Raw genomic sequence first — 11,623 nt, 5'->3', positions numbered from 1 at the left:
GCTAGAATGACCGGGAATGACGAAAAGAAAAGTGGTTGGTTTCGTCTTGTCTTCTCAATGTCTTAATTGCGCGTCAGTTATCCAAAGGTGTGCTAGTCGGGGACCATTAACACAAAAAGGAAACTCAGCCGTTGAAGGCACGAGAGGCTAACCGTTAGCTTACAACTTGTTGAGCCGCCATCAACACTTTGCAAGTCGAACATCGAATAAGAAGTTTTCGTAACGATTCTCACCATGTCAAGAATGGCCGACTCTTTCAACAACACTCGAGCCATCACTGATCAGGGAGAACTCATACCGTGTTTCACTGTGACGGTTACTGGCGTCAAAACGTCAGCTCCCGATGTGGGATCGGTATATGGACCCCTTGAGATCTCAGGTGTAAATCGTTGCCACGAAAGGACATCTTGGGAGCTTGAAGCTTTCTTGGTGGATAGTAGTGGGTGGAATAAATATGGGGAAGACGCGGTTAGATGTTAATTTTTGGTGCTTTACATCGATGATTGACTGATCTCTCGTATCGAGAATCGCCTCTGGTCTCCAGTTTTTGTTATGTTTCTTCCCTTCCTTGGGTATGCGTCTTCTGATCATGGTAAAGATATTCTTGTTGCGGTGTAAACGTATGGCCTGTTGGTGGTCGGGTGTTTTAGACGTGCAAACCCAGACATACACAGACATTGATTGTCAAAGCTGTGAAATGTCATGCATTTGCATGCCAAATCATGTTCGTATAAGCCCACGTCTCATCCTTGGTTGAATCCTATTTCTTGTCATAACAGAAAGCTGCACTGTACAGTATTTCGCCTATGTGTTGACTTTTCGGCCGCGTAGCACCCCAGCCCGATTTGGAGACGTGAAACAAAGGGGTATCTGAGACCAGCCTGTCAATGGTTGTTTGTGGCTGCCGGGGGGCGGCGCCTCCCCCTGACCCGGCGTTGAGAACCGTTGCCGTTCTGAAAGATTACTGGATAAACGCCGATATTTGGGGGGGGGGGGGGGGCCGGGTGCCCCTGAAGCCCGGCATACAGCAGATGAAAGAAAAAAAGTGAAAGAGGAAAAACTTTCAGAGGTGCCCAGTGTCTGGGGACCCTGTCGCGGATCCTTTTTCAGCTGATAGGGCTCATGATCCAGCGAGAGAGGAGCCCTGAGGGCCCTAGGGGCCCAGGACCAAATTGGACTTGGTCCATACCGGGAGAAAAACTAGAGTGGGCGGTTGGCTTTTCGCCATGACTGAAGACGCGCTGCTGGTGGATTCACGGCCCCTTCTCCAGAGCCATGACCCGCCTGTAAGTGGGAAAAAAACAATCGGGGACCCCTTTTGTTGCTGACGGTATCTGAGTCCCGGCTTGGTATTTCTAGGATTGTGCTTGGATGGCAAGGCGGACAAACCTCAAATAGCAACAGAACATGGCCTAGTAAAAACAGGAAAAGCACACCATGACAGTGGATGTCACAGTGCAATTTCTAAATATCTCGCACTCACACGAGCTTGAGCAAGAGCCAAGTCCGACAGGGAAGGAACAAGGAACACCCACCTAATCCATGATCTCCGAAACCTCGTTCGTCAATGATTGACTTCAACCTCTCTTTCTAGGCGTTCCCTTTCTCTCTCTTCTTCCTCTTCATCATTTCTCCACCGACACTCGTTCCAGTCCCTAATATAACCACGGCCCTCCCACCCCTGGTCTAGGCTTGCCCTTCTTTTAATCGCTTCCCATCTTTTGTTTGTTTCCTAGCTTCTAGATTTGATCTCTCTCTCTCTCTCTCTCTCGGTCCCTCACCTCAACCCAAGTAGCACCAATAACCACCAACTTGATCCTGTCCGTCTTCGCTGGAGAAGACGGCAGATCACCCTCGTTCTTTGTCCTATACCTGCAAAAAAGGGAGGAGAATCATATAGGATCGTTGTAGCGTTTTGTCTGCATTTATTTCCTTGAATCCACTACATCATCGGCATACATCACAGCATTGAGCCGAGAATTGGCATATCTAGCTTGGAGCAAGTCTTCAGCAGAAAGATAATCATCCCCATTCCTACCTGATTCCTAGACACCCCACGAGCGCAAGCAGATCATTGCGACTAAGGATTTGATATCCTACCACCATCTCATATCCTGCTAGCACTGCCCGACCTGCAATCTTCAAACGCCTATCGGTTTCATCATCGGCCTCAACTCACGCCAACGGGTCGATCACCTCTTGACTCGAAGTATTCGAGCCACCACATCGAATACTCCCACACTTTCGACTCCCTGGTTGGAGTTTGATATATAACTACACACGAGAATGGTTAACCGCCACGTTTCTTTATCCCCTCGCAATTCGCGTCACTCTCATACAGGCTTCGTTCCCCTTGGTGGCAGCAACAGCAATAACGAAATGGGCGACGGCATTCAGCTGACGCCGGTCAAGAGCAATGCCTCTGCCCGGAGTGGTATGAGGAAGGCCGACATGCCTCAACCCTCTACCATGGATAGCAACTCTCCCACCGAAGACGAAAAACTCACCGGTCAAGGTCACCGCGGCCGTCGAAGGAGAATGGGTGATGGCCTCTCTCGTAGCGGTACCGGAGGAGAGGAAACAACTTTGAACCCAATGGGAAGACTCTACTACAAAATTATCGGCTTCTCTGTTGTAACCCGATACCTTGTATACGTCGTCCCCGTCGGTCTTCTCCTGGCCATTCCTCTGATTGTCCTCGCCGCCATTGGCAAGAAGGATGGCATTCCTGTCGGTAAATGGAACGGAGACGGTGACAGAGCTGGCGATGACGGCCCTCCGCTCTTCAAAATCTTCCTCTGGGTTCTCATCATGTGGCTCTCATGCTGGGTCGCCAAGGTTGTTGCTTGGTTCTTACCCTCGCTCTTCATGTTCTTTACTGGCGTCGTCAGCAAGGGTACTCGCAAGTACGCAACTGTCCTCGGAAACCTCATCCTGCCTTTCTCCTTCTTCTTCTGGGCCTTGGCTTCTTATGTCACTTTCAAGAACCTCTGGATGGAGGAAGATAGAGGCAAGAACTACGTCCCATGGGTCCGCACTATGGGCCGTGTCCTCGGTGCTCTTTTCGTTTCTTCAGCTGTCTTCCTTGGCGAGAAAGCAATTGTCCAGCTGATCGGTATCTCCTACCATCAGCGATCGTTCGCCAACCGTATCAGGGAGTCCAAGCGTGAGGTTCACTTGCTTGGGCTTCTTTTTGATGCTTCCCGAACCCTCTTCCCTCTCCATTGTCACGAGTTCGCTGATGAGGATGCCATCATTAATGATAGCATTGAGGTGATGCTCCGTGGTAAGAAGGGACACAAGCGCAACGGCTCTGCCACCCCCATGAAGCTCATTGGAGAGGTTGGCAAGATCGGAGACAAGGTCACCTCCGTATTCGGCAACCTTGCCTCTGAGATCGCTGGCCGACAGGTTTTCAACCCCAACTCAGCTCACTCCATCGTCATTGAAGCTCTTGAGAAGACTAAGTCATCTGAGGCAATGGGTCGACGTATATGGATGTCTTACGTTGTCGAGGGTCACAACTCACTTGTTCTGGACGACTTCCAGGAGGTTCTTGGACCTGCTTACAAGGAAGAAGCCGAGGAATCATTCTACATGATTGACGGTGACGACAATGGTGATATTAGTCTCGATGAGATGGTCCGAAAGGTTGTCGAAATTGGCACAGAGAGAAAGGCAATCGCCGAGGGTATGAAGGATATTGGTCAGGCTCTTCAGGCTTTTGATAAGATTCTTCTTGTCGTCGTCCTGTTGGTCGTTATTTTCGTTTTCCGTAAGTCCCACCTCATGTGTGTTTTGAATTTCACTAATAATTCACTCAGTTGCTTTCTTCCAGAGTAGCTTCATCACCACTCTTACCACTGCCGGAACTACCCTGCTTTCTCTGTCTTTCATCTTCGCGGTTACTGCCCAGGAGTTTCTCGGTTCTTGTATCTTCCTTTTCGTCAAGCACCCCTACGATGTCGGTGATCGTGTCGACATCACCGGCACCAGGATGGTTGTCAACAAGATCTCCCTCCTCTACTCTGTTTTCCACCGACTCGACACCATGCAAACAGTTCAAGTGCCCAACATTCAGCTCAACAACATCTGGATCGAAAATATCTCCCGTAGCAAGGCCATGCACGAAACCGTCGAAGTCAACGTTTCTTTCGATACCTCATTCGAGGACATTGAACTTCTCCGCCTCGAGATGGAGAAGTTCGTTCGACAACCCGAGAACGCTCGTGACTTCCAGCCTGATCTTAGCATTAGCGTTGGCGGTGTCGGTAACCTCGACAAGCTTCTGCTCTATGTTACCATCGCTCACAAGTCCAACTGGCATAACGATTCTGTCCGCGCCACCCGCCGTTCTAAGTTCATGTGTGCACTTGCCCTGGCTCTGAAGAAGGTGCCTCTTATCGCTCCTGGTGGTGGCGGCGAGCCTCTTGGTGGACCTACAAACCCCTCTTACTCTGTTACTGTCACCGATGAGTTCGCCAAGAACAGCCGTGATGAGGCTGCCAAGGCTGCTGATGAAGCTCGCATGGTCCCAACCGCAAAGCAGGGGAACACTGAAGAGAGCCAGGCTCAGGCCGCTGAAGGCTTCAACTCGCGCCCCCCTGCCGCCGGCATTGGTGTCTGGGATAACAGTGACAACCACACCCTGGGCTCTCACGATGATGAAATCAACCGCAACCGCGATATCGAGCATTTGCGTACTGATCTCAAGCGTGAGAGCACTCGTGGTCGCCGCAAGGCGGGCGAGGCTATCCCCTCACTCTCGCTCGAGACGGCTCCTCGTGCTAGTATCACATTGACGCAAGCAAGCCCTCGCAGCCCACACCGTGGCCCCTTCGATGAGGAGGCTGAGGCTGGCATGGGCCCAACGCCTTACCATTCTAATCTCTCTGCCGGCCCATCTCAAGGTTCTGAAGGTTACCAACCCTATGCCGGCTCCAGCAGCCAGTATAATGTCGCCCACCCTCTACAAAGGCCCGGTCAGGGACCGCCTCAGGGACCACCTCAAGGGCAACCACCCGCTCCCCAGCGCTAGTGGACCTGGAAGTGAGACAGACGAACTGTAACGGCTGATCAGTATGTATTGATAGTAGTAATATTGGGGAGGTTATTTGGGACGGAATTGGATTTTTCTATGTTAGTATTCGGGATACTTGAGAGACGAGAACAGTCATCTCCTTTCTTAAAACTCAGATTGGGTCATCCGTATAAAAAGACTGGGCGGATGTATCGGTTTATGAAACCCAGCCAGGGACTGCAGAGCAGCAGCTCTCAATATTCACGAAGTAAAGAATCTAGATTATTATTACACTTCAATCAAATATTTTGAGGATAATTGCCGTCCAAGTAACTTGGTATTTGTGAAGACTACGGAGGACTAGCTTAGCAAACGTGCTCTGGAGGTGGGACATCACCATCCTTTGCGCCCAACTCAGTCTTGAGAACACGGCCGAAGAGTTCTAGCAGAACCTCGAAGCAGACCTTGGTGATGGCAGGATCGTAACGTCCCTTGCTAAGCTCGTCACGGATGAAGGCGTGCTGAGCCCAAGCAAACTCATAGAAGCTAGTAGGGACACCAGCTTCGCGGAGCTTGGCACGGATGAGATCGCGACCAGCATCAGGGACATGAGTGTCCTTGACACCAAAGATCATGGCAACCTCTCCCTTGAACTTGTTGAAGAGATCGATGGTGTGATTGCTATTGGGAGGGGCGGTTGATGAGGTGTTTGGTGCATCATAAGGTCCGAGTGTGCGGGAGTGAATATCGGTTGCGAAGTAGGCAACGCAAGCAGAGATGCGGGGGTCAAGCTGTGTCGAATTAGTTGAGTGATGAGAAGAGAAGAGAAAAGGAAACAATAGGAGAAAGACTTACAGCAGCACGAACGGCGAGATGGCCACCTAGGCACATGCCTGTAGCTCCAATACGGCCTGTGCAGGTGGGAAGTGAGAGGAGGTAGTCGACGGTGGCATATGAGTCGGCATCATAAGACTCGAGGGTCTGGAATGATTAGTCAGAGTGAGTCTGAGTAAGAAGTGATGCTTGTCGAGTGAATACCTTTTCGATCTTAAACTTGTTGCCGCGATCAGTATCCTTAGCATCGTACTTGAGGGGCTCAGGGCCGGTGAAGTCATGGTAAGATGAAGGTGCAGCGACGATGTAGCCTTGGCCAGCGATCTGACGAGCGAAGCGGGCAACAGGACCAGTGACTGGAGAAGTAAGATGAGTTTGCTGTGATATTACTGTGGTTGTAGAGTGAGAGCTGACCTTGGTAGATCTCGCTGAAGAGACTCACACCAGGGAAGCGCCTGAATGAAGGTCAGAATGATAAAGAGCAAGAGGATTCAGGAGACTTGCGCATTGGGGTATCCAGGAATAGTAGGATGAAAAACAAAGATGCCTAGTCATGACTGTAAGTTTCATATCACATATCATGAGAGTTGAGCTAGACATACGCATAGTACCCTCCTTGCCATTGGCAGAGGTAGGGACATCGACGTGAGACTCCTTGATCAACATTTTGCTTTCTTTAGACCTAAGGTTATGAAGGTTCAAAGATGCAAGATTGGAAGTTATGAAATTGTAGTTGCTTTTATCTATTCAACCTCATATCATTATCAACTTCCCCTCGATGCCCCTCGGCGGGGTGTTACATACATCCTTCAAGCGAGGCTCCTCTGATTGGCCGAGAGTAACATCATTCAAGCTTCATAACTTGATCCGTTGTGGCACCCGGACCGATCCCGCCAGCACCCGCTATAGAATCAATCTCATGAGTAAGCAGTAGTAAGTTCTTATTAGCAGAGCGCAGCTGATGACATGTCTTGGATACCTACCCAAGTTGTATGCGTGTCCTAGGGCAGCTGCTGCAGTACAACAATGTGACCGCTTTTTTGACGCCGAATCACAGAAATAAACATGTGGCAGGGGTACAGCTAATTACCGTAGAGCACCTGCATAAGGAGTGGTAGGGAGGTGCCCCAGTGGGACCTCGACTGCTAATCCGTCTTCGGACCGTCAAATCCCAGGGGAGAAGAGGGTTGTTCAATAGATAAGTACGTACCTCACATCCCCATCATTCGTCGTCACAAGGATCTATTCTGTCTTTCCTTGTCTTTGTCCAGGTGGTCACAACTTTTTGGTCGTCCGACTGCTCTAGTTATTCGCCCCAACAACTCTCGATCCTGTTTTCGACTCCTTTTTCCCTCTATACAAGTAAAAAAAAGGGACACTTCCTTCAACATATATTCTCACGATAACATAAGCTCATAATATCGAGGGTCGCCACCCGTACTTTATCCACGGATGCACGCCCCAGCTTTCGAATAAACCACCTCTACCTACACCTACCTACGTCTACTACATTTCTCCTTGATATATACCAATCGCATACCATGAACGGCCATTTCTCTGCCGTCGGCGAGGCGCCGGGGGCTGGAAGCTATGAGCACGGCGTCCAGGTTATTGACGAGGATAAGGAGTTCAAGTATGTACTATACAGCTGTCGAGTTGTTCCCCGCCACTTTGCCTGTCATGATGTCTACAGTACTAACTAACCTGCCACACTACAGCACCCACCTCAATGAGTATCTCAACGTTACCGATGTTGCTGCCTCTGGCTTCAATTACCACCTCATCTCCGTCTTCGGCTCTCAGTCGACTGGAAAGTCGACCCTCCTGAACAACCTCTTCGGCACCGACTTTTCCGTCATGTCAGAAACCGAGCGTCGACAAACCACGAAGGGTATCTGGATGTCTAAGAACAAGCGCGAGACGAGCGCAGGCACAAAAATGTCCGACAACATCCTCGTCATGGACGTTGAGGGTACCGATGGTCGAGAGCGCGGTGAGGACCAGGACTTTGAGCGCAAAAGTGCCCTGTTTGCGCTGGCCACCAGTGAAGTCTTGATCGTCAATATTTGGGAGCACCAGGTTGGTTTATACCAGGGTGCGAATATGGGACTTCTCAAGACCGTTTTCGAGGTCAATCTGCAGCTCTTCCTCAAGGACAAGCAGTAAGCCAAACTCTACGGTAACACATGCTTGCGCGATTACTAACTCTACCCAGGTCAACCCCTAGATCTTTACTCTTCTTCGTCATCCGCGATCACCTCGGCACTACACCCCTGGGCAACCTCCGAACCACCCTGATTCAGGACCTGACTAAGATTTGGTCGTCCATCTCCAAGCCTCAGGGGCTCGAGGGTTCGCGCATCGAGGACTACTTCGACTTTGGCTTCGCTGCCCTGCCTCACAAGATCCTTCAGGCTGACAAGTTCACCGAGGGGGTTCAGAAGCTTGGATCGCGATTCACAGCTGGACACCGACATGGCAAACCTGGTCTGCACGGTGACCAAGAGCTCGAGGGTGGTCTCTTCCTCCCCGAGTATCACCGACGAATTCCTGCCGATGGGTTTTCCGTCTATGCTGAGGGCATTTGGGATCAGATTGTGAACAACAAGGACCTGGACCTGCCTACTCAACAGGAGCTTCTGGCTCAGTTCCGTTGCGACGAGATTTCTCGAGAAGTTCTGATTGATTTTGATGTCGTAGTTACGCCCCTCGAGGAGAAGCAGAGCGAGGCTTCCAAGCTCGGCGTCCCAACTGTTCTGCCTGATCTTGGCCTGGCTGGCAACGATGCTCGCCAAAAGTGCATCAAGGCTTTCGAGGTGCAGGCAAGCCGATACCATAAGGGGGTTTACGCCCGCAAGCGACACGAGCTCGAAGGCAAGATTGATACCCGCCTGAAGGCTCTCTACCAGGGTCAATTGGCCGCTGCCCACAAGGCCGGTGTCACTGCCTTTGGCGAGGCTGTTGCCAACAAGGTGAAGGCCGGGCAGAAGGCTGGTGGTAGCTATGAATTTGCCGAAATTGTCGCCAACGAAAAGCGAAAGACACTGGACATCTTTGGTGTTGAGGCTCAGAGCTTGCTCATTGAAGGTGTCTCATGGACTAACTTCGAATCGCAGCTCAAGCTCTTTGAGAAGGAGCTTGATGAAGAGAGCGCTAAACTACGAAAAGAAGAAATGCGACGACTTGCGACCCGTGTCGAGCGCTGGGTCAGATCTCGACTTGGCGATGCCGTTGGTCTCGAGTTCAACAAGTTGGGCAGCGGCCGAGGCGGCAGTGGTGCCCCCGAGACCGGCGAGAAGCCCGATTCTGAGAAGGATCTCTGGGACAGAGTCTGGAAGGTCTTCACGGGCATTGTCAAGGAAGCCGAGGTTCGATTTGCCGAGCGAGCTAAGAGCTTCGACGCTACTCAAGAAGAGGTCGAGATCGGCACATGGCGATTGCGCCGAAAGAGCTGGAACGCCCTTCGAGAAAAGATTGAGGAAGAGGTTATGGAGGGCAACATTCTGCTGAAGCTTCGAGAGAACTTCGAAGATAAGTTCCGGTACGACGAGGCTGGCGTGCCCAGGATTTGGCGTCCCAGCGACGATATTGAGGGCATTTACACTAAGGCGCGAGAGTCCACTCTCACCCTCGTTCCTCTTCTCTCAAGATTCCGACTATCGGAGACATATGGCCCTCCTGATTTGCCAGGCTTCGTTGGACCTCAGCCCAACGGTGTCCAGGCCAGTGACGAGGAGGACCTCACACCGATTGGAGGTATCGACGAAGAGGATGGCAAGAGCCTCGAGGAGGAGATGACGGTGCTCAGCGAGGGCAAGCGTCAGGACCTTGTTGTACGATTCAAGAAGACTGCTGATGGAGTTTATGTCGAAGCCAAACGAGGTGCCATTGGTGGGGTCGCTCAGGTTCCTTGGTACTTTTATGGTCTACTCCTTGCCCTTGGCTGGAACGAGATATTGACTGGTAAGTTTGATCTGGCTATGATTGACCTTTATGCTTCAGCTAACAAATGGCTCTTCAGTTCTGCGAAACCCCTTCCTTTGCCTGCTTATCCTAGTCATCGCCGGAGGTACATATATTGCATACACACTTAACCTTCTCGGTCCTATGCTCTCAATGGGCAATGCTGCTATGACGCAGGGTGTTGAGATTGCGAAGCAGCAGCTCCGCGACTTTATTGCTAACTCCGATACTGCACGCCAAGCGGTTGGCATGCCTGCGCGCGAGGACAGCGATAACATTAGCATGGATACTTTGGATAGTCGGGGCAAGAAGGCCAACACGACTTCTACAGAGAAGGATGACATTGACGACATTTAATGTATAGAGGCTATGGCTGAGTCCGAGCAGTGGCTCCAGGCCTTGTCGAGTATGATTAGCGAACAGGATATAATGTCTACTGTAAAAATAAAAGGAGAATTTGTTCTATTCACGCCAACGCCATGTCCAAAATTGACTATTTAAATAAATTCGTTCCCAGGTAGATTATAGGGGTATCTAGAATGCTTCCAAGCCAGCCGGAGTACCAAACCAATTGCCCAACTCTGATGACTCCTTATCCTTGTCCCCTGAGGTGAAGAAATCAGTGAGCCTACTCGTCTCACCATCATCCTCAAGTGGCCACTCAACCTTGACACCATTTCCCTTGCCCTCAAGCATATCCTTTGCTGTCCCCCAGCTGAAACGACATTCCGGTCCCCATCCGAACACAGGGTGCATGTTGCCCTTCATCCATCCAACACAGCGTCCGTCAGATGGATATCCTGAGCCCCATGCCATACCCTCACCATCCTTCTCGTCTTCATCTGCCCTCGCTTCGAAGAGAACTTCGAGCGCAGCATCACGAGTGACCTTTGCGCAAACCGATGCAGCACTGACGCATGCATACAGACTATCGGCCTTCTTAGCAACAGTGATTTTGGCCGTGGGAAACACGCGCTGCAGTTTTGCTTGATATGCTGCTGGCTGGCCGATGGTATCGACGTAAATCTCCTGGATGTTTACGCCAAGCGCATACACAGCTTTGATTAGATCGACTGTAGCGTCCATAGCCTGAGCATTGAGGTTATACGCATTCGTAGGTCGGTACATGTTCGCGCCGATATCTCTAGCCGATAGTGAAGCCGTTGCCCAGCCACAAGAGTCGTGGAGATCCGAACCAGGTGTGCAAAGTGTGCGCATAAGATCTGAGCGAACAGCAGGTGTAAGAACCTTGGAATCGTCAAAGTGATGCTTCTCACGAAGTAGAGAATCAGAGAGGTCGACAGGGAGGAAGAAGACGCCGTAGACCATAGGACCGAGAACAGGGCCACGGCCGGCTTCGTCGACACCGAGACAGCATGGAGTTGCCGAGGAGGGATCGGAAGGGTCGCTGGGGAGTAGAGAGGATGGGACGGCGGAGAAATGGTTGAATGATGAGCCTGAGAGGAGGGCTTGGTCGTGGACTGAGGGTGGGATATAAGTCGTTGAGGAGCGGGTGACTGTCTCGGGGACGTCTTCGGTTGGCGAGTCTGTCATGATGTGAAGATTGATATTAATAAGTATAGTTGATTATGCTGTAAGTTGAGTTTTGGGATCAAATTCGCCAATTGACGTCTCTGGCTGCCATGGAAGTTAAAGTAAAGAGAAAGTTAAGTGGTGGGTGTTCCAGGAGACGCGTCTAGACGCGTTAAGCACCCAAGCTCCACCTTTTATATGGTGTCCTTCAACTATACCTACAGGCACTTGAACCATAGTCAACCTAAGGTAAGGAAGGTATGGAAAGCTCTA

The 11,623-nt window shown here is 50.9% G+C and overlaps 4 protein-coding genes across 4 annotated transcripts; 2 read left to right on the top strand and 2 right to left on the bottom strand.

Annotated features, from left to right (window-relative positions):
- Positions 1 to 2,379: 2,379 nt before the first annotated feature.
- BKA55DRAFT_532334 (Mechanosensitive ion channel-domain-containing protein) lies at positions 2,380 to 5,038 on the top strand (the record flags this gene model as incomplete). The annotated part of the gene is made up of 2 exons (XM_046189324.1): positions 2,380 to 3,775; positions 3,825 to 5,038. 2 exons carry the CDS (start codon positions 2,380 to 2,382, stop codon positions 5,036 to 5,038), a joined length of 2,610 nt encoding a protein of 869 aa, XP_046056459.1.
- A 347-nt stretch (positions 5,039 to 5,385) lies between these two features.
- On the bottom strand, positions 5,386 to 6,520 carry BKA55DRAFT_588331 (Alpha/Beta hydrolase protein; the record flags this gene model as incomplete). The annotated part of the gene is made up of 6 exons (XM_046194773.1): positions 5,386 to 5,811; positions 5,876 to 6,001; positions 6,059 to 6,210; positions 6,269 to 6,309; positions 6,359 to 6,401; positions 6,457 to 6,520. 6 exons carry the CDS (start codon positions 6,518 to 6,520, stop codon positions 5,386 to 5,388), a joined length of 852 nt encoding a protein of 283 aa, XP_046056458.1.
- An 875-nt stretch (positions 6,521 to 7,395) lies between these two features.
- Positions 7,396 to 10,174, top strand: BKA55DRAFT_496176 (RHD3/Sey1; the record flags this gene model as incomplete). Its single annotated transcript, XM_046186350.1, has 4 exons — positions 7,396 to 7,487; positions 7,573 to 8,016; positions 8,070 to 9,817; positions 9,876 to 10,174. 4 exons carry the CDS (start codon positions 7,396 to 7,398, stop codon positions 10,172 to 10,174), a joined length of 2,583 nt encoding a protein of 860 aa, XP_046056457.1.
- Positions 10,175 to 10,275: 101 nt separating this feature from the next.
- Positions 10,276 to 11,596, bottom strand: BKA55DRAFT_549337 (ribonuclease H-like domain-containing protein). Its single transcript, XM_046191201.1, has one exon. The coding sequence runs from the start codon at positions 11,369 to 11,371 to the stop codon at positions 10,352 to 10,354; it is 1,020 nt and encodes a 339-aa protein (XP_046056456.1). The 5' UTR covers positions 11,372 to 11,596; the 3' UTR covers positions 10,276 to 10,351.
- Between the last annotated feature and the right edge of the window lie 27 nt (positions 11,597 to 11,623).

The sequence above is a fragment of the Fusarium redolens genome (assembly GCF_020744475.1).
Source record: "Fusarium redolens strain MPI-CAGE-AT-0023 chromosome Unknown BKA55scaffold_1, whole genome shotgun sequence".
Taxonomy (NCBI): domain Eukaryota; kingdom Fungi; phylum Ascomycota; class Sordariomycetes; order Hypocreales; family Nectriaceae; genus Fusarium; species Fusarium redolens.
The sequence above is the reverse complement of the archived record's forward strand: the minus strand, read 5'-3'. Positions and strand labels throughout refer to the sequence as shown.